Here is a 20,247-nt window from a genome sequence, read left to right on the forward strand (position 1 = left end):
CGCCTTAGGCGGCCTCCAAAGCCCTTTCAGGCAGGGAACACCCCTTTTTTTATTTTCGCGTGCTACGCTACCTTTTTAGGTGGCGTATCTCCCATGCAACCCTATGAAGGGTTCCATGGTTTTTTGATGCTGCAGGGAGGTTTTCAGGGGAGGCAAAACCTTCTTTGGAGGCAGCGCAGCTGCGCTGCCTCCTATGACCGGTGCAGGCATTCCTCTCAGGAATGCACTGTTAGGGCTCATTCTGGAGGTTGGGGGGAGGTGATTGGGCTTAGGAGGCGGCGTGACTCCGCTGCAAATGCAAGTGCCTCTTATTCTGTGATAAGAGGCACTTACGCTGGCAGTGGGGGCAGTTCTGTCGGCACCTGGGCACCTGGCTCCCCCGGAGGTGCAGTCTTTCCGGGACGTAAATCCCAGAAGAGACAAGTGGCACCGGCATGGGGGCGGGGCGTTCCTGAGGGCAGAGCTGACATTAGTCAGCTTCCAAAGCCCCTCCAGGCCTGGAACACCTTCTCCAGGAACACCGATGCTGCACCAGGTTTTTCCTGGTGCGGCCTCCCTGGCCGTTGAAAAGCTCAGGAATGGGCTGCCCAGAGCCAGACTAATTTTTACGCCTTCAGGGTTTTGTATTTTTATAATTATCGCTACCACAAAGCCTAATGCTAGCATTTTCCAAGTTTCTTGTGACACATATGTAACTCTGCTTGTCATCACTATAATAAAAACTTTCCTCTAACCCTAACCTAACCTCACCTCAATTTCTGAGCTACTACTATGGGAAATTCTTGCTGAGTTTCAATACAAACCTTTCCACTGTCCCTGAATGTAGATTACTCTCCTAGTTTTAACTTTATTCTTTCAGGGAACTTCTCCAACCTGTCATCCTCTTTTAATTATTCGAAATATTCATCTTGTGTTCTTGTTCTCCTGATAAAAACATTTTAATACCCATCAAAACACTAAAAATTATCTGAGAAATATCAAGTTTTCTATGCTTTGTAGGAATGAGCTGCTATTGAGTATGTAATGTTCCTGTTCTATAGAATAAATGCCCTTATTGCCCCACGAAACCTTCACTCTGGGGGCAATCTTGATAAAAGAGCTTCCAAGGTTATCGTCCTGAGCCTGATCTCGTTAGATCTCAGAAGCTAAGCAGGATTGGCCCTGGTTAATATTTGGATGGGAGACAACCAAGGAATACCAGGGCCGTTAATGCATGACCAATTTGGTCTGCTTCTCCCCCCCTAATGTAGCGGTTTTCCAGTGGTCACAAGTACGCTGTCCCCGCTCTGCGGATCAAATCTACCACGAGCGTGATTTACTTGCGTGTTTTCCAAGACCCGTCTTATCGCGAAATACAGATCACGATTGAGATAAATCCGGTTGTTTTGTCATGCGTGCGCTTCCGGGCTGATATTCCATTAGTCCTTGCCGCCCAAGACTGCATGTGTGCGTGCGTGCCAGCGTGTGCGTGTGTGTGATAATCACCCGGCCAAACGCAACCGGGAGTGATTTTTTTTTATTAGCGCCTGGCCGCTCTAAAGAGGGGTGTGTGTGTGAAATTCCTCACCAAAGAGAGGAGGGGGGGCTCCTCTGGTAGATCAGCCACCCGCTGACATCAGGCCCCATGTACGACTTGCGCCGAGGCCGCGCCTCTCCCTCACAGGCTCACTCCCCTCAGGGGCTCAAAACTGCCCCTCTCCTGGCCAGGAAAGCGAGCGGGTGACGCCGCTAAGCCTGAAGAGATGGCCCAAGCATCCGCTTGTCTCTCGCGGCTCCCGCGGCACCCGCCGAGCCGCCGCTCAGCTGGCCAGTGGACTCAGTGTTCCCTGCTCTAGCCGCGCCAGCCCCGAGCTTCCGAGCCTCCTGCTGCCTCAAAAACAGAGATGGCGGAGCTGCGGGCCGGAGAGCTCTGCTTTTTGCTGCAAAGCAGGAGGGCAGGAGAAAAACTAACATCCTGAAGTGAGTTGCGTTGGTATACCGGCATATCATTCTAGGGGGGAGAAGGAAAAAAAGGAAGATGCCAAGCACGCACAATCACATGACTGTGATGTAATGACGTCGGTAGCAACGGAGCACTCCCCTAATATCCCACGTTATCCCATGTCCCAAACACATGGAGCATCGGGTGGTGCACATAGTGTGGGTTGGGAGACGGACGTGCGTTTACTTTTATGATCCCAGATTAAAATAGTGTGAGATGAGAGAGAGATTAACCGGTGACATCTTGCCCATGCGTTAATGGCCCAGGGTTGTTATGCAGAGGACGGCACTGGCAAACCACTTCTGTTAGTCTCTAGCCTTGGAAAACCTTACTGGGTTGCCATAAGTTGGCTGCGACTTAACAGCACTTTACACACACACACTCTTACTTGGTAGTAAGTTGTACTGAACTCAGACTTTTGTCAAAGTAAAAGTGCATGGCTCAGGGCTTCATATCACTTTTAAAGCCATGAGACTTTAGAACTTACTCTCTCAATTGTTTCAATGTTGGAAAGGCAAGTCTAACGTCCTCTAGATTGCATTCTACAATTTAGGACATTTTGAGCGCAGTCCTGAAGGGTGGACGAAGCTCCATAGGAGCCAGAATAAGGTGGCACCTATGCCAGCACAGGGACAAACATGCCGATGTCCAGGAGCCATGGAGTTCTACTTGCCCCCACCACCAGAACAGCCATGCCAGCAGGGATTTCCCGGAAGGGAAAGCCTGTACTGGTATAGAGGGGGCGTTCCTGGGGCATTCCAAAGGGGAACTGAAGTTAGCATCCTAGCCCCTTTCATCCCAGGAATGCCCCCTTGAGTGGTGGCGAGGCTGTGCCACCATGGACCCCACCCCCAGGAATGGGCTGCCCCCCTTAGCACCTTTTTTGGTGGCACAGCCTCGCTGTTCGCTATGGGGCATTTCCCCCTTTTTTCATTTTTTACTTTTGAAAAAAGCTTTTTTTCCCTCCACGGAGAGTGGGAAGCCTCTGAGGAGGAGGCGTGTCTCCCGGCCACCATGGACCCCACCCCCAGGAATGGGCTGCCCCCCTTAGCATGTGAAAACTGATTTAAACACTGTTCAAATCTGTAATTCTAATAAACTGTCTACATTAGGCATAGTGTTCACTCAAGTGAAAAAATAAAATCTGAAGCTAGCAGATCCCAAAGCACTTGTAGTGTCCACTAATTTTTAAGAAGAAGAAGAAGAGTTGGTTTTTATATGCCAACGTTTTCTGCCACTTAAGAAAGAATCAAACTAGCTTACAATCACCTTTCCTTTCCCTCCCCACAACAGACACCCTGTGAGGTAGGTAGGGCTGAGACAGTGTGACTAGCCACAGGTCACCCAGCTGGCTTCATGTGTAGGAGCGGGGAAACCAACCCAGTTCACCAGATTAGCGTCTGCCACTCATGTGGAGGAGTGGGGAATCAAACCCCATTCTCCAGATCAGAGTCCACTGCTCCATACCACTGCTCTTAACCACACTGGCTCTCATGTTGATGTCAGTCTTTCAGTTTAAGATGATTTTGAAGGATTATGACCCTCCTTTTAAAAGCCTGGAGTAGAGCAGTCTACTTTAAAGAATGATGGCTATGTAAATCTGGGGCTTTTCCAGCATATTTTCAAGTGATTGGGGACCACTGTGAAAGAAACATGGAGTGGATTAAGCAAAAAGGAATGTCATCCCACTACTGCAAACACAGAAAAGGCAAAACTGTATTTAAAACAAGCACTGAGGTCTGCCTCTTCTGTGAATGAATGAAAAGAAACTTCTAAAGTAATTACCGAAAATGCATGTCACTTGGAGACGTGGTCTGGGAATGAGGATAGTTATGCCTGGAGTCTAGAAGAAGAAGAAAAGAATTACTCACCCGCAATTACAACATAATAATGAATTTTTTAACTTTGTTCCACCCTACTCTGCCCCTGGCATAACAAACACCCTCAGGGCACCTTACAGCACAAATGGACACAATATTAAATTAAATGCTAACCATGGGAGGGGAAAGGCGAGAACCAGTTACAGAACTGATCGGCTGAACAGACAAAAAAAAATATTTTGCCACGGGTAGGAGGAATTACAAAGCAACACCCTAATGATCCTACATAAAAGGCAGAGTAAATTGCCCCGCTGGCACACCGTCTGCCTCTCCTTTGACTGCTCGTCCTTTGATTCTTCCTGCCGCATTTTAGCAAAGCATATCACTTGTCTGCAATGTCTCTTCGGATCTCTACTGCATCCAGGAGGATTTCTTCCCATGTGGGGGGTGATGGAGGTGTCAAAATGCAAAGCTTTGGAGGAGGCAGTCTGCATGGCTTTGGTGGGGGATCAGGGTCAGGGCTAAGCTATGGAGGGCTCGGCTACGGAGGAGGTGCATGTGGTAGCTACAGTGGAGCCGGCTTTGGTAGCGCCTCTGTGGCAGGTGGTGGCTATGGAGGAGGCTACCGCTCAAGCTCAGTCATGGCTTTGGGGGGTGGTATCGGAGGGGGTGGTATCGGAGGGGGCGAGAGCATCCTCCTGGCTGGAGCTGAGAAAGAAACTATGCAGAATCTTAATAACCGCCTAGCAAACTATCTGGAAAAGGTGCGTTCTTTGGAGGAGGCCAATACTGAGCTGGAGCGTAAAATTCGTAACTGGTACGAGAAAAACGGACCTGGAGCTCCTGGAGTTACCCGTGACTACAGCAAGTATCACCACATAATCGAAGATCTTCGGAACCAGGTGAGAAAACAAATGTTCATTAGCCTGTACATTTTGGGAAGACTGCCTCAGGGGTGTGCAGAGCCATTTGGATTTAAATGAACTGAATCTGTACAAGTGATGCAGAGGTTGCCCGGGGACCATCCTCTGTTGTGTATACAGGACATTTAAAAAATCAAGAGCGCTGTCTTTGATTGTATATACTGAAATATATACAAAAGATATGCACAAGAAAAAATGCATACAAAAGAAGATCAATAAAAGACCTGGTTTATCACACTTATTTCTCTAAGGGCGAAAACGCACGGTCGCTTTAGCCTCCTTTATTCCCTGTTTCAGCCAGGATTCAGCCAGGATCGAACGCATGCGTTTCGCCAAACATGCGTTCAATCCTGGCTGAATCCTGGCTGAAACAGGGAATAAAGGAGGCTAAAGGGACCATGCGTTTTCGCCCTAAGACTCAATGACGGCCAATTACATCAAATGTACTGTGTAGTCAGATGAGTAAATCCAACAGAGTGGAATTTCAGGGAACTAGCAGCCCAAATCTGCAACTGAAGAATCAAGTTAACGGATCTAAACTGACTTAAATTCAAGCTGATCCACTTAACTGGGTTGTTTGCTGAATTGCCTGATTGTTTGAAGATGTACAGTTCTAATGTATATTTCTTCCAAATGATAACATTCAAAAAATTTGATATTTATTTAGTAGTTGAATGAAAGTATTTGAATGATTTTCATCAAATGTGTGGATTATAACAAAAAAAATCTCAGTTTAAATTCAAATTCTTCAGTTGAAAAATTATAAAATCCAAACTCTATTTCTTGTCCTTATTTCTTCATAATCAGCACATTTTAGGACTGGGAGATGTTTCATATTCTCCCGAAGAATGTTTATTTAAAAACAAAAATACAGTTTTGCTTTGTGCTAATCTTTTATCAATTCTTGATCATGTGCAAATGCATTAACTGCTAACTTAGAAGCGGGAAATTGCCACAAAATTAACTATTGCTTTGTTCTTTTCTTATTTCACTTCAGATAATCAATGTGACAACTGAAAATGCCAATGTAGTCTTACAGATTGACAATGCCCGCCTTGCTGCTGATGACTTCCGACTGAAGTAAGCTAAATGCAAACTTTTCTGTTTTTTAAAATTCTAGTATATTGGGTTGCTTTAGTCTTTTCCCTCTTCCAGTAACATTAGGACATTAACAAGAACCATAAACATAAAACTGAATCCAAAATTCTACTTACAATACTGTGTATATAAGAGCAACCCACACCATTTTAGGTGGAATTTGTTGTAGCGGACAAAAACTGGCAATCATCGGCTATACCGTTTCATATGTCAAACACGTATAACACACCTGGTACCCAGCTCATACATATCAACAAAAATGTTTATTTGCTTTAGCCAGTTCTTGATGAAATAAAATTGTTTGTACAACAAGGATACCATATACAACAAGCAAGGATTTGAAGCCATAATTCTCAGGTTCATGTCTAACAGCCCATCTCCTGGACCTTAGTATACAACACACCTAATATAATTATCCTAGAGTTAGAACAGACCTCACCAGGGCATCTAGTCCAATCCTATAAAAAATGGCATGTACTTTACAGATGCCTCGCCAATTTTTTTATTTGCCAGGAGACTATACTTTATTTTTGCACATTATATGGAAAAGGAAGTTATCTTAAAAAAAAAAACTTTCATATTATTTTCAGGCCATTTACCTTTTCATTTGCAAAGCAGTTTCCAATTTTGATTTTGGCTGTTTATTTTCCAATTTTAATAACAGCTAACACTGACCTGCTTCCATACACTGAATAGATGTGTTACTCTGCTCCCCTTTCAGATTTGAAAATGAGCTCTTCCTTCGCCAGAGTGTTGAAGCAGACATCAATGGCCTGCGCAGAGTTCTTGATGACCTGACCATGAACAGATCTGACCTGGAGTCACAGCTTGAAAGCCTTTCAGAGGAACTGACTTACCTTAAGAAGAATCATGAGGAGGTAAAGAACTATATGTTTTCCCTTGTGCAACTATTGTTTTGGCCTTCAGGGAAATTCATCCACCCCCCTCAACCATGAAGCTCACTACGTAACTTGCTATGGGCAAGTCAACCTCAACCTTAATCTCAGAGTTACTGAACTGAATAACCCACACAAACCCAAAAATTTGGCATGAGTTGCAATAATAATAGAAATAAAGTCTCATTAGAAGATATCCTGAATTAAGCCTAAATGATGCTTTTAGAAAGTCTCTGGGGAAATGATAAGACGGGCAAAGTAACTTGAAAGAAGTGTTTTGGGATAGCAATACAGATTACCATTAAAACATTTCACTAATACTCATCAGTGTGTGTGTGTGTGTGTGTGTGTGTGAAGTGCCGTTAAGTCGCAGCTGACTTATGGCGACCCCTTTTGGGGTTTTCATGGCAAGAGACTAACAGAGGTGGTTTGCCAGTGCCTTCCTCTGCACAGCAACCCTGGTATTCCTTGGTGGTCTCCCATCCAAAGACTAACCAGGGCTGACCCTCTTAGCTTCTCAGATCTGACGAGATCAGGCTAGCCTGGGCCATCCAGGTCAGGGCAATACTCATCAATAAGATGAGTTTATATTATAAGTATATAACATTACACAAACATATAATCTGCAAGTTGCAATAAATGTATAAAAATCATAATACATTACAACTAGCATCTAACAACCATTTATGCTGGTGAAAAAAAGAAGGAAGGGGCTCCTCTGACCTCCCAAAAAGACTATGGTGCCTTCATGTACAAAAAAACCTCAAGGGATATGCACCATAGAAAGGAGGAACCTGTGGCGAGACAAGAGTGAAAAAGCTGGCTAGATCTAACTGTGTATGTACAGTTTTGCTAACCATTTTGAAATGTTGCCTAGTCAAGAAAATGCATCTTTTCAAAAGACTCCAGCAATAATAGGTTGGATCCAACCAAGTTTTCTGCTGGTGATGAAGAGAGCAGGGAGTCCTCTTTCACCACAAAAAAGGCTAAGATGGAGTTGATTAGACCTGCATGGTCAAAAGCCATGTGGGGCAAAGGAGGAAAACCGGGTGAGCTTGAGCAAAAAAAAGGCTTCATGGATCCAACCCAATGTCAAAAGATTACAGGCTAAGTTTAGATAGTGTCATAAACCAGTTGATTCATTAGTTTACCTTCTTCTGATGACTATTCATTACTACCTGTGTGGTACAATATTTAATATAGAAGATAAATGAGGCTGAAGTTGACACTCCTTCACCCACACCCCAGTGTAGCCCTAAGCAAATCACCATCTTACACTTTCAACCAATAAAACCAGTAAAACTGGCATATCTATATTTCAGATGGGTAGCACTGGAATTGGTTCAATTTTTTGGAATTCTGCTGTTTAAAATGCCTTCCCTTTCTTTGAACTATTATGCCTGGTAACTGTTCTGGAGGGTGAATCAGAGCTGTAGAGGCTCTGTAGCTAATTTGGATTAATGAGATACCGATAGTTTTCTCTGTGTTGTATTTTGTTCTGGAAACACTTCAACACATATAAATTAAGACACATGGTTAACGAACAACCGAAAATGCTAATACCTGGCTAACAGGGACAAGAAAACATTTACAGAATGACTTCATTGTTTCTGTTAAGGATGACAGTAAATGTGTGCACATTCTGCAGTCACGGAGAACTCTTAATTCTGTCCCATAAAAGAATTCTGTATAACTCTCAACCCACCCGGCGTTCTCCAATTAACAAAATTGCTCTTATTATGTCTCTATGCTCAATATTCAAAATGCCAAAAGACACAATGCTAAGTGCTGCTAACACTGTATCTCCAGAAAAGGTTGTGCTAACCCTGTGTTCAAGTTTGCCTCGAATCTCCCTGCACCCCTTAGGCCTATTAGTCTCCTAAATGTTGTTAGCAAATTATACTCAAGACACCTGCTAGATAAATTAACTCTTTGGCTCACCCAAGAGGACATTTTGGCAATAGAACAGGTAGGCTTTAGGGAAGGGAGAGCAACATTAGAGCACTGCCTTGTCCTCCAACATCTAGCAGAGAAATACTCTAATAAGGGAAAATCCTCTTTATATGCGGCATTCATTGATTTCAGGGCAGCATTTGATTCGATCTCCAGACCTTTACTTTGGGACAAGCTTGAAGCCACAAACATAGACAAAAGGCTCCTGATGTTGCTGCGAGCCCTACACGAACATACAGCACTGAGAGTCAGGTGTACTAGAGGAGGACATCTTACTGCCCCCATAAACACCTATAGAGGAGTTAGGCAGGGTTGTCTTCTCGCCTACGAGGGGATAATCCTTCAGTCACTCTTCAGGTTGTGAAATTTTGCATGGCAGCAATGAAAATTCGACACCATAGAACAGCCTCTTAGCGCAATTGACAGATGTGCCCCAGCTGTAATTTTCTTTTTAAGTGTTATAAGACTTGGACTGTAATTCTTTGTTTGTAAGAATTTATTAGCCCATGTTTTTTGTTTTATCTGGCTAAGGGCCATAAATAAATTATCTATCTATCCCTGCACCCCAAATTGCAATATCCATGGGCTACTGCAGTGGAGACTTTCACTCTAGTAAACAGGAACATGTGAAGTGCTGAATATCAGCACTTAGGAAAATTAAGAGTTGTGTAAGAACTAAGCGGTATCGCTACGTGTATGAGACTAATCAACACATTATTTGAAACAGAAGCAAGTTTATATACTGTTCTTGTAGGTTATCCGGGCTGTGTGACCGTGGTCTTTGTATTTTCTTTCCTGACGTTTCGCAAGCAGCTGTGGCAGGCATCTTCAGAGGAGTAACACTGAAGGACAGTGTCTCTCAGTGTCAAAGTGTGTTGGAAGAGTAATATATATAGTCAGAAGGGGGTTGGGTTTGAGCTTCTGACTATATCTATTACTCTTCCAACACACTTTGACACTGAGAGACACTGTCCTTCAGCGTTACTCCTCTGAAGATGCCTGCCACAGCTGCAGGCGAAACGTCAGGAAAGAAAATACCAAGACCACAGTCACACAGGCCGGATAACGTACAAGAACTGATGAACTCTGACTGTGAAAGCCTTCGACAATATTAAGTTTATATACTGATTGCAAGAAAGATATAGGTCTTGCACTATAATGTGTGGATGTGCCTTAAGAAGACAGTTATCAAAACTTTGATAAGAATTGACCATAAATTTTAGTAGACATTCTTCTCAGGGAGACCACTGGTGCTGAACTCAAGGCTTATTCTTCAACTCAAGAATAATCTGCTTGAATACTGTCTTCTTCTTGCCCAGGAAATTAACTTATTGAAGAGCAGTTGTACTGGTGATGTTACGGTGGAAATGAATGCCGCTCCAGGAATAGACTTGACTAAGCTACTGAATGACATGAGAGCGCAATACGAAGACCTTGCAGATCAAAATCGCAGAGACGCTGAAGAACAGTTTAACAAAATGGTAAGAATCGCTTTTGAAAATAAGCTCTAAGCTATGCACTTAACTTATAATATCTGACCTTACAGTAGATAACTGGATATACTGGGCAAAAAGATACCAAAAGCATCATAACTGTCAAAAGTTTGCTATTCGTTTGCAATGGACAGTGAAACACCTTTATCATATTTACTTCCAAAGACTAAAGCTTACCTTCCTACACACCAGAAAATAACAAGAACCACAAACAACCCTGCCATGGGGGCCTTTTATTAACCACTTCAATAATGAACTATTTTAAAAGTACCTTTGCAAATCTCTTCTTAGAGAAAGAGGAAATTAATCTCCATCTCTTTAAATTATTTAAAAAAAATCTAAACCCTGAGTTTTCTATATCCATTTCAATTAACAGTTAGCCTATGTTTTATATTTACATGTCCTACTCTAAAATGCAAAATGTAAATTTTAAAATGCAACGCGAATAGAAAAACTATACAATCAACAGCGTATTAATAAAATCAGTTCTCTACAAGTTACTAAAACAGGGTATGTTTCAAGCAAGTATAGATTTTAAAAAAAGGTAAAGGTCCCCTGTGCAAGCACCAGGGTCATTCTTGACCCATGGGGTAACGTCACATCCCGACGTTTACTAGGCAGACTTTGTTTACGGGGTGGTTTGCCAGTGCCTTCCCCAGTCAACTTCCCTTTACCCCCAGCAAGCTGGGTACTCATATATAGATTATATATATATAATCTATACAAGTATAGATTAGATCTTAATAATTTTCACGAACAGAACAGGGTTTCTCTTTGGGATGTTAAACAGTGAGAGTGCTCAAACAGGGATAGGAAAGACACTCCCTATGGTAAATCAGGTCCAGACAGCAAACTTATGTAACCTTATCAAATTTGTCTCCTACCACTTTAGATTGTAGTGATTGCTTATACCCTATCTGACACCGTACAAAATGATTCTCCATCAAAAGTCCTACATGACAGAAGCACACTGTATAACAACAAATGCATTTTTTCTGAATTTACATTTACATTGCTTTCCCCCCTAGAGTCAACCATTGCAGCAACAGATCTACGATGACGCTGGGGCTGTAAGCTCAGCCAGGAATGAGTTAATGGAGCTGAAACGCTCCTTCCAAGCACTGGAAATTGAGTTGCAATCCCTCCTAGCTAAGGTTTGTATTTTTATCTCTCTTTGAACCGCAGCAACATCTATACAATCACTTTCCATTAGAGAACAGAGCACTGGAGGTAAATGTCTTTTTAAAAAATCTGTTAAATTCGTAGACTGAGAAAGCTAGTAGCAGCGGAAAGCACAGCCCCAAGGAAGAATTAAGAGATCCCAGATTCTAAGAAGCTCAGAGCATTTTCTCCCTAGCCTTAATTCCCAGCATACATACAATCTACTGCACTCTTAATCAGAAGTACTCATTCTGCTCTAGGGAAACACTACTGAAGATCATGTCTAAAGGGTGGCTGTCCACCTTAAATAGTTTTAAACTGCTCCTTGCTTTAGTGCAGGGGTGGGGAACCTTTTTTCCGCCAAGGGCCATTTGGATATTTATAACATCATTTGCGGGCCATACAAAATTATCAACTTAAAAATTAGCCGACCAAGCCCCAAGCAGGCAGCTGTCCCAGATGACCCCCCCCCCCGCATGGGCAAGCAGGCAGTCATTCAACCGGTGGCACACTTGCCCACCTGGGGGCACAGGATGATCTGTTGCACCAGCCAGGCATAGCCGTCCAGCTGCACGCTGGAGTTGCTCCTGCTCCGCATGGTCGGGGCCGGATTCTACAGCCGGCTCCTGCTACCTCCACCTGCAGGGATGAAATAAGGACACACTGGCTAAGAATCCCCCCCTCCCACGCATTCTGGCCCTGTCCCCTTTAACCCCTCCATTGTCGCCACTTCTGCCCTCACCCCTCTTGTAGTTCAGTTTCAGTCACCTTTAATGGCATGATAATAAAATAGGGTCTTTTCCTGCATGGCTTCTTGTAGTACAGAGGGAATACATTTCTCCACGGCCTGGGTGGGAAAGGGTTAACACAGTTTCTTGGGTGGTCCTAACAGCTCCATAGCTAATGACTCTTCAAAAGGGGGGGGGAAGTTCCTTTTCTTGGCAAAACAAACTCATATCCACCTTGAATAGAGGCTATTCCTGTCAGCGGGAGGGGGCGGATCGCCAGTCTTAGATCCTTCTGAGCTAGAGATCTGCTAGGACCCACAAAGGGCCAGACCAAATGATTTTGCAGGCCTTAAACAGCCCCCGGGCCTGACATTCCCCACCCCTGCTTTAGTGGAAACTGCCATTCGGTTAAACTACTCCTTTAACTTGCACTCCCCGTGCTAAATGACTGCAGGAAGAAACTGAGTCCCTCGCGCTATCCGCTGTAGGTCTAGTTTGTCCATAACATTTTAATAGTTATCATGTGGAGTGTGTCTATGTGTTCAATATGGGACCACTGAGGTGCCAAATTCTGTACCAGAAGCAAAATTCCAGATGTTCACAGCAGTCCCTAGGGACATGTGAAACATACAAATTGGCTCTCTATTTTAAAAGCATTCCAATTTGATACTCAGAGGATATAAATCAAAGGTTTCTCCTTTAAGAGTGACAGTACTTCCAGTACACCAGCAAGGTGTAGTGGTTAAAGTGTTGGACTAGGATCTGGGAAACCCAGGTTCGAATCCCCATTCTGCCATGGAAACTCGCTGGGCAACCTTGGGCAAGTCACATACTCTCAGCCTCAACTCTGTCTTGGATGGGAGATCTCCAAGGAATACCAGGAGCATGACACGGAGGCAGGCAATGACAAATCACCTCCGAAGGTCTCTAGCCTTGAAAACTCTACAGGGTCACCATAAGTCAGCTGTGACGTGATGGCAAAAAAAAAAAAAAAAAAACCCCAAAACGTCCAACTTTGTATTTCTCTTGCTAACAGAAAGCCTCGCTAGAAGGCACCCTGACAGAAACAGAAGCAACCTACAGCTCTCAGCTTTCACAGCTCCAACACCAAGTGAGCAGCTTGGAGGAACAGCTGCAGCAGATCAGGGCTGAAACAGAATGCCAAAATTCAGAGTATCAGCAACTCCTAGGCATCAAGACCCGCCTGGAAATGGAAATAGAAACCTACAGGCGCCTGCTGGATGGGGAAAGGTAAGAAAATTGGGAGTAGCAGTGGCAGGTGCCAACTTAGTCGCCACCTGTGCCAGTGTGGTGTAGTGGTTGAGAGCGGTGGTCTCTAACCTGGAGAACTGGGTTTGATTCCCCGCTTCTCCACATGAGTGGTGGATTCTAATCTGGTGAACCAGGTTCGATTCCCCACTCCTCCACTTGAAGCCTTCTGGGTGACCTTGGGCCAGTCAGTTCTCTCAGAACTCTCTCAGCCCCACCTACCTCACAAGGTGCCTGTTGTGGGGGGCGGGGGGCGATTGTAAGCCACTTTGAGACTGCTTGCGGTAGGGAAAAGCGGGGTATGAAAACCAACTCTTCTTCTTCCCTCTCTGCCTCATCCGAGTGGTTGCTGGTTGGATTCCCGAAACAGATTACCTTTTGTTGGATCCCACCAACTTTTCCACTCAGTCGCTCCCAGTTCCACTCCTTATTACCAGCCCATCCCACATGGGTTTTGTCTGTGCAGGTCCCATGATCTCCAGCACAGCCTTTTTGAGCGGTAAAAGGACACCCTTCCTCCCCTATTTGCTTGTGGAAAAGCAAACAACCCCTTATCTGCTTGGCAGACGCATCTTCTCTTATTATCTGCGGTTTTCTTGATAGGACTGAACAGTTATATTATTTTGTCAATTGCAATTCTAACAATACGTAAATGAACAGCAAGTCTTTACAATCCCAGCCATACAATTTCTTTGTATTAATTTTTATCTTAAATATTATCTTGGACACAAGGAGGCAAAGCTTTGCTTCTTTTAGATATGAAATCTATAGAGCCTAGTAACTTCTGCTCTTAGAAAGCCAGTGTGGTATAGTGGTTAAGAGTGGCGGACTCTAATCTGGAGAACTAGGTTTGATTCCTTGCTCCTCCACATGAAGCCTGCTGGGTGACTTTGGGCCAGGCACAGTTCTCTCGGAACTCTCTCAGCCCACAAGGAGACAGGGGATGGCAAACCACCTCCAAAATTCTCTTGCCTTGAAAACCCTACGGCAGGGGTGTCAAACATAAGACCCGAGGGCCGGAGGGTTTTCCAAGCGCTTCAAAACACAAAGAATCTTAAAAGAACCCATCAGACATATGAGCCATGTGATAACTAACAGGGCCAACTTCTTCTACTAAGGCCTTTGTTAACCTCCCCCGTAGCCATTTTTATAGACTTTCATCAACACTGTAAGAGAGCTAACAACTATTATTTTATTCCTTTTTAACAGTTTCCGATCTTCATACGAAACGAAAACACATGTCAGAGGTAATTACCATTTATTGTTTCAGTAATGACTTGCAAATGCTTACAAATGCAACATCCAAACCTATACTTCATCCATTACCCAGTCAGTGAAGTATAATTTAAGGCCCTGCTTCTCCATAGGGGAGTGACCCAAGTAGCACCTTGGACTTGCTGAACTTCTTGCCTTGACCTTTTGAGTCTCTTTTGCTCTTCCACTTCCACTGTCCTTTCCCTGCTATCCGCAGAAGGTGCTGGCCCCAAAATCCACCATCAGACCCAAAAACAGATAAGCAAGGAAGATGCAGCCCCAATAGGCTTGCCAGGTCCTTCTTTGCCACCAGCAGGAGGTTTTTGGGGTGGAGCCTGAGGAGGGTGAGGTTTGGGGAGGGGAGGGACTTCAATGCCATAGAGTCCAATAGCCAAAGTGGTCATTTTCTCCAGGGGAACTGATCTCTATCGGCTGGAGATCAGTTGTAATAGCAGGAGATCTCCAGCTAGAGTTGAAATCCTCCAGGTAGTGGCTGGAGATCTCCTGCTATTACAACTGATCTCCAGCCGATAGAGATCAGTTCACATGGAGAAAATGGCCACTTTGGCAATTGGACTCTATGGCTATTACCTGGAGGTTGGCAACCCTAGAGCTGACTTACTTCACAAAACAGCTGAGTGTTGTTAGTTCAAGGACAGTCACACCAGCAGCATTTTAGTAGCCAGTGTTCAAAAACATTTTAAAGATCAGAGTTTGTTTGTTTGTTTTTAAAGAGAGAAAATTGAAAGTGGTTTCAATGTTTTTAAGAAACTTTCTATAGGATACCTGGGCTTAAAACTGTCACTATACGCATAACTTTTACCAATAAATAATAGGGCAATTTTAATAAAGTTTACACTGTTGCAAAATAGGCTTAGAACATAAGAGAAGTCATGCTGGATCAGACCAAGGCCCATCAAGCCCAGCAGTCTGTTCACACAGTGGGCAGTCAGGCTTAAGAGAAACAAGGTAGAAAGGAGAATTTTTACTAGCAAGGGCTTGGTTAGATTATATTTATTTGTTATTTTGTTGAATTTTATGACGTATATATTGCAGAAATCCAGAAAGAGTGAATACAGTCCTCTGCATTGCGAAGAGTAACCACCGTGCTATGTATGGGATTCTAAAACGTAGACAGAAGTGAAGGAGAAAGACTGAAAAAAAAATATAAACCTAGCGATCCAAGTAATTTGTAGGAAGAAAGTCTGCATAATAAACCAACCACCAAAAGTCAGACTGATGGAAGATATTACCCTGGATCCATTTTCAGTCATGTCATATCCCAGGTCACACACACCTTCAGTAATGTTGCCATCACCATAAAACATGGTGATATATTAATTAACTGGATACTAACTGCATATTCACATAATTGTTTTTCTCACAAGGTATCTTTTTGCAGTTGCTGAAAACTGGATGACCTTTTAAGATGTAATTGGCAGGTGGAAATATGATAAAGGCCAAAAACGCATGGTCCCTTAACCCACTTTATTCCCTGTTTCAACCAGGATCAAATTTACCCGGGCTGGGGGGGAAACTGTATGCATTATCTTGAAAAGCAGGGACGAAACTGTGCCAATCGATCCATGTAAACAGAAAGTGCGGGAGACATGAAGTTCCTGTTTAGTTTGGCACCCCCACACCCCTGGTGATTGGTCATTTCAAATTGACCAATGAGGGCCTTCCTTGCCCCGGGAACCGACCAATCACCAGGGGCGGGGGTGTTGCAAGCTAAACAGGAACTGTGCACGTCTTCCGCATTTTTTGTTTACATGGATGGATTTGCACACAGTTTCGTCCCTGCTTTTCAAGATAAAGTGTACAGTTTCCCCCCAGCCCGGGTCAATTTGATCCTGGCTGAAACGGGGAATAAAGTGGGTTAAGGGACCGTGCGTTTTTGGCCAAAGTTTTGGGTTCACAGACCAAACCACATTTTTGAGGTTTGCAGAAATTTGTCTTGGACTGCAATCCCCAGTACAAATTTGGGTCTTTCTGAACTCAGTTTTAGCAATTGCCTCACATTCGTGCATGGTGGGTAGACGGGTCATGTGAATGCACTTCATTTTACTTTGTGTTGGTTTTTATGTTGATTATTTTTAGTGGATAATACTGTCTTAATGTTTGCCCCTTTCAGAACCCACTAAAACCAGGGTGGTTAAGACCATTGTGGAAGAGATGGTGGATGGCAAAATAGTCTCTTCTCAAGTGAAATCCATTGAAGAAAGGGCAACTAAATAAGTGGCCTAAAAAAGAAATTTGGGAGCCTACCATTGCATGCAAGCAAGGGAGAACCCAGAAGAAAACTTCCTGAAACCAGAATCAAATGCAGCTTAGTAGTTTCTTGCAAACAAGGAGCCTAAAAAAATACAATAAGCTTTTCTTCTCACTATATGGAGGTGTATTCTTTTTATGGTACTGAGAACTATATTCTGTTTATTCATGCAATGCAATAAACTCTAACTTGCAAGATATACCTGCCTCTGACTTCATTGTATTTTCAACTCTGTACATTACCCTCTCACCTTACCAAGTAACAAAAACACTGCAGATATAACCACATGATTATACTAAAGGTAAAGGTTCCCTGTGCAAACACCAGGTCATTCCTGACCCATGGGGTGACGTCACATCCCAATGTTTACTAGGCAGACTTTGTTTAAGGGGTGGCTTGCCAGTGCCTTCCTCAGTCATCTTCCCTTTACCCCCAGCAAGCTGGGTACTCGTTTTACCGACCACGGAAGGATGGAAGGCTGAGTCAACCTTGAGCCGGCTACCTGAAACCAACTTCCGTCGGGATTGAACTCAGGTCGTGAGCAGAGCTTGGACTGCAATACTGCAGCTTACCACTCTGCGCCACGGGGCTCTCATGATTTACTCTCATGATTATACTAGCACGACTGAAATGCTATTAATTAATATCAATCACAGTTGTGACTACAACTGATGTTTATACCTGGACTAGAGGCAGGTGAAAGTGTGCAAGGCAATATTGGGAAGATAACTAGAGCATATGTGTCAGAATGGATGGAAAGGGCTTATCAGTGTGAGGATAATGAGGGACTAATTTAAAGTACAGGGTGAAATCAAGGATATTCCTGGCAATTAGGAGCAGTTGAAAGACACAGAGGTAGCAAGAGAAAAGACATGTTGATTTTATTCATTACCTTAATTTATATCCTACCTTTCTTACAAGCAATTCAAGTGAGCCTACATAAGATTCTGAGTAGGCTTCCCATCCAGATTCAGACTTGCCTAGCTTCAGCCAGGTTTCTACATGATGTGCATTTGGTAGTGATACCCAACATGGTGCTTCTGGGTACCACAGTGCCTACTGATGTGTTTCCAGGTACCCACTTGCTTCTTCTCTAAAGTATTTCTTCCCCAAAGCAAAGAGCCATTCCTAACTTTCCTCCACCTTACTGGAGCAAGAGATGCTTTGAAAGAACCCAGGAAACATTTATCTTTGGGTACACAGCCAGTGCCCATTTGGAAATAGCTGACCCCATCATAAGAGAATGCTTGAACTGGGACTGCTCAATGTTTTGCAACTGCCCTCCTGCATGGCATCCATTTGGTGACTGGTCCCAACTCCAATGGCAGCCATTTTATGATGTCGCTTACTAATGCAAATCTCGAAAAGTTCCCATAGGCTTATTAAAGTTGGAGACCCAACACGTGACATGAACAAATCTGAAATGTCAAATAGAGTGTTCAAGAATCAAGAACAAAGAACTCAGGAAAAGGAAAGAGTAGGAAAAAGAGGTAAATGGTAATTTGCGTTTTCCTTACTGCAGACAAAAAGCAGTTTTCGGGGGATTAGTCTCTTGCCTTGAAAGCCCCATAAGGGGTCACCATAAGTCAGCTGCGATTTGACTGTACTTTATACACAGCTAGTCGCTGTGTCTTGATAAGCCAAATGGTAAGATTCTAAAACATCTGATGCCTGTCCTCCCTCATTTAAGAGCTTCTCAGAAGCATCACTGTTTCCTTTTGAGGTTTCCATAAAAAAGACCAGACAGTTCTTTGGCAGGGAAACTAATTTCCTACGAGACAGTGCACTTACAAACTTCTCAGAGGACAACATAGGTTGTAGGTGGGCAAACCCTGCAACCTTCTCCTCGGTTGTTTGGTAAGATGTGGACAGCCCCTTTAACTTATTGCAAAGCCCACCCCTATCCTGAGAACTTTGGAGGGCCAGTGTCTGCCCCCTGGCTCAGTATCAGAAAGGAGCAGTGTTCTGTGTGCCTGTAAAATTGTATAAGGTGGGATGGGAAGGCAGCAATTTTAAGAGTCTCTAGCAGCCCACTCACCAAGTGGGTATCCCATCCTCAAATTCAGTGGGACCCCCCTTTTTTTCCTAATTGTTCAGCTTTTTGATATAACATAATGGCATAGTTTGAATGTGGATATGCTATTTCTTACAAAGCTATCGGCGATGGCTCAAACTGAAACCCTTGGTTAATATTTTTCCCCAAGAGGTCACCAAATTATCAACAATTGCCATCTGGGGCAGATCTAGCCGTACAGAGAATCAGCAAGTAGATGAGCCCATGATCCTGTTTTCAATCCTTTAAGCGGTTAGCTGGTTGAAAGGTATATTATTTATGTACTTTTGTTAATTATTTATGTACTTCACCAGCCTTCTCCCAGATCCCCAAAGGAGCTCATCTTCAAAGCACCAGAAAGACAGAAGCCAAGCAAGCACATAATCCAGAGAATGAGTAGATCAATCACTCTTGTTCACTGGACTTCCTGCCTCCTCCTTCTTGCTGTAGTTCTTTGCACCCCAAAAGACCCACTCTTGAAGACCTCCAGGATGGCACAGGAAGTGATGCAGGGAATTGTGGCTACAGCATGAAGTCAACAAAAATCTGAAATACTTCCCACTTCTGAAAACGGGAGTGCCTTCCACTCAACAAGGAGTTTTCTTGGTTCTACCTACTGGTGTCTATACTACAGGCCCATAAGGTACCTGTGACTTTTAATGTTTTCAAAAAAAATTTATCCGACCCTATCTTACAAATAAACTGAGGCTGTTGTACTTTGGTCACATTATGAGAAGACAAGATTCACTGGAAAAGACAGTCATGCTAGGAAAAGTTGAGGGCAGCAGGAAAAGAGGAAGACCCAACAAGAGATAGATTGATTCAATAAAGGAAGCCACAGCCCTCAGTTTGCAAGATTTGAGCAAGGCTGTCAAAGATAGGACATTTTGGAGGACTTGGATTCATAGGGTCGCCATGAGTCCAAAGTGACTTGACAGCACTTAACACACACACATCTTACAAATCTCTTCATTTGTTGCATCTGTGTGGCTACAGTTGTGGTCTGTGAAGATGAACACAGTACTCTAGCGTTTCAAGCTGTCAGGCAAGAAAGAGTTCTACTACATGTACAGATGGCCCAGATAACAATCAATGTGACAGTTCAAAGATACAAACTATAGAAATAATATCATCTTGGCAAAGGTTCATCAAAGCTTCTGCCAAAACCTATGCCACAGGAAATGCAGTTTGACACAGACGTGCATGTTCTGACAAGGTGATATCAGAAAGGACACAGACGTCAAATCTTGAAGTTGATTCCAAAGAGTAAAGTGATTGTTACAATCCAGCAGATTCAGAAATATCTTTGTATTGTTTTCAATATCTGGGCTATCTCAACAAAATGT

At 43.6% G+C, this 20,247-nt stretch overlaps 1 protein-coding gene across 1 annotated transcript; it reads left to right on the forward strand.

The window, feature by feature from the left end:
* Positions 1-4,108: 4,108 nt before the first annotated feature.
* Positions 4,109-16,962, forward strand: LOC130490979 (keratin, type I cytoskeletal 24-like). The gene is made up of 8 exons (XM_056864804.1): positions 4,109-4,703; positions 5,722-5,804; positions 6,544-6,700; positions 9,991-10,152; positions 11,193-11,318; positions 13,090-13,304; positions 14,532-14,569; positions 16,711-16,962. Exons 1-8 carry the CDS (start codon positions 4,197-4,199, stop codon positions 16,812-16,814), a joined length of 1,392 nt encoding a protein of 463 aa, XP_056720782.1. The 5' UTR covers positions 4,109-4,196; the 3' UTR covers positions 16,815-16,962.
* The last annotated feature ends 3,285 nt before the right edge of the window (positions 16,963-20,247 follow it).

The sequence above is a fragment of the Euleptes europaea genome, chromosome 18 (assembly GCF_029931775.1).
Source record: "Euleptes europaea isolate rEulEur1 chromosome 18, rEulEur1.hap1, whole genome shotgun sequence".
NCBI lineage: Eukaryota > Metazoa > Chordata > Lepidosauria > Squamata > Sphaerodactylidae > Euleptes > Euleptes europaea.

Coding starts and splice junctions, on each gene's coding strand:
- LOC130490979 (XM_056864804.1), top strand. CDS start 4,197: ATGTCTCTTCGGATCTCTACTGCATCCAGGAGGATTTCTTCCCATGTG. Junction 5,805..6,543: donor GCTGATGACTTCCGACTGAA/GTAAGCTAAATG, acceptor CTCCCCTTTCAG/ATTTGAAAATGAGCTCTTCC. Junction 13,305..14,531: donor CGCCTGCTGGATGGGGAAAG/GTAAGAAAATTG, acceptor CCTTTTTAACAG/TTTCCGATCTTCATACGAAA.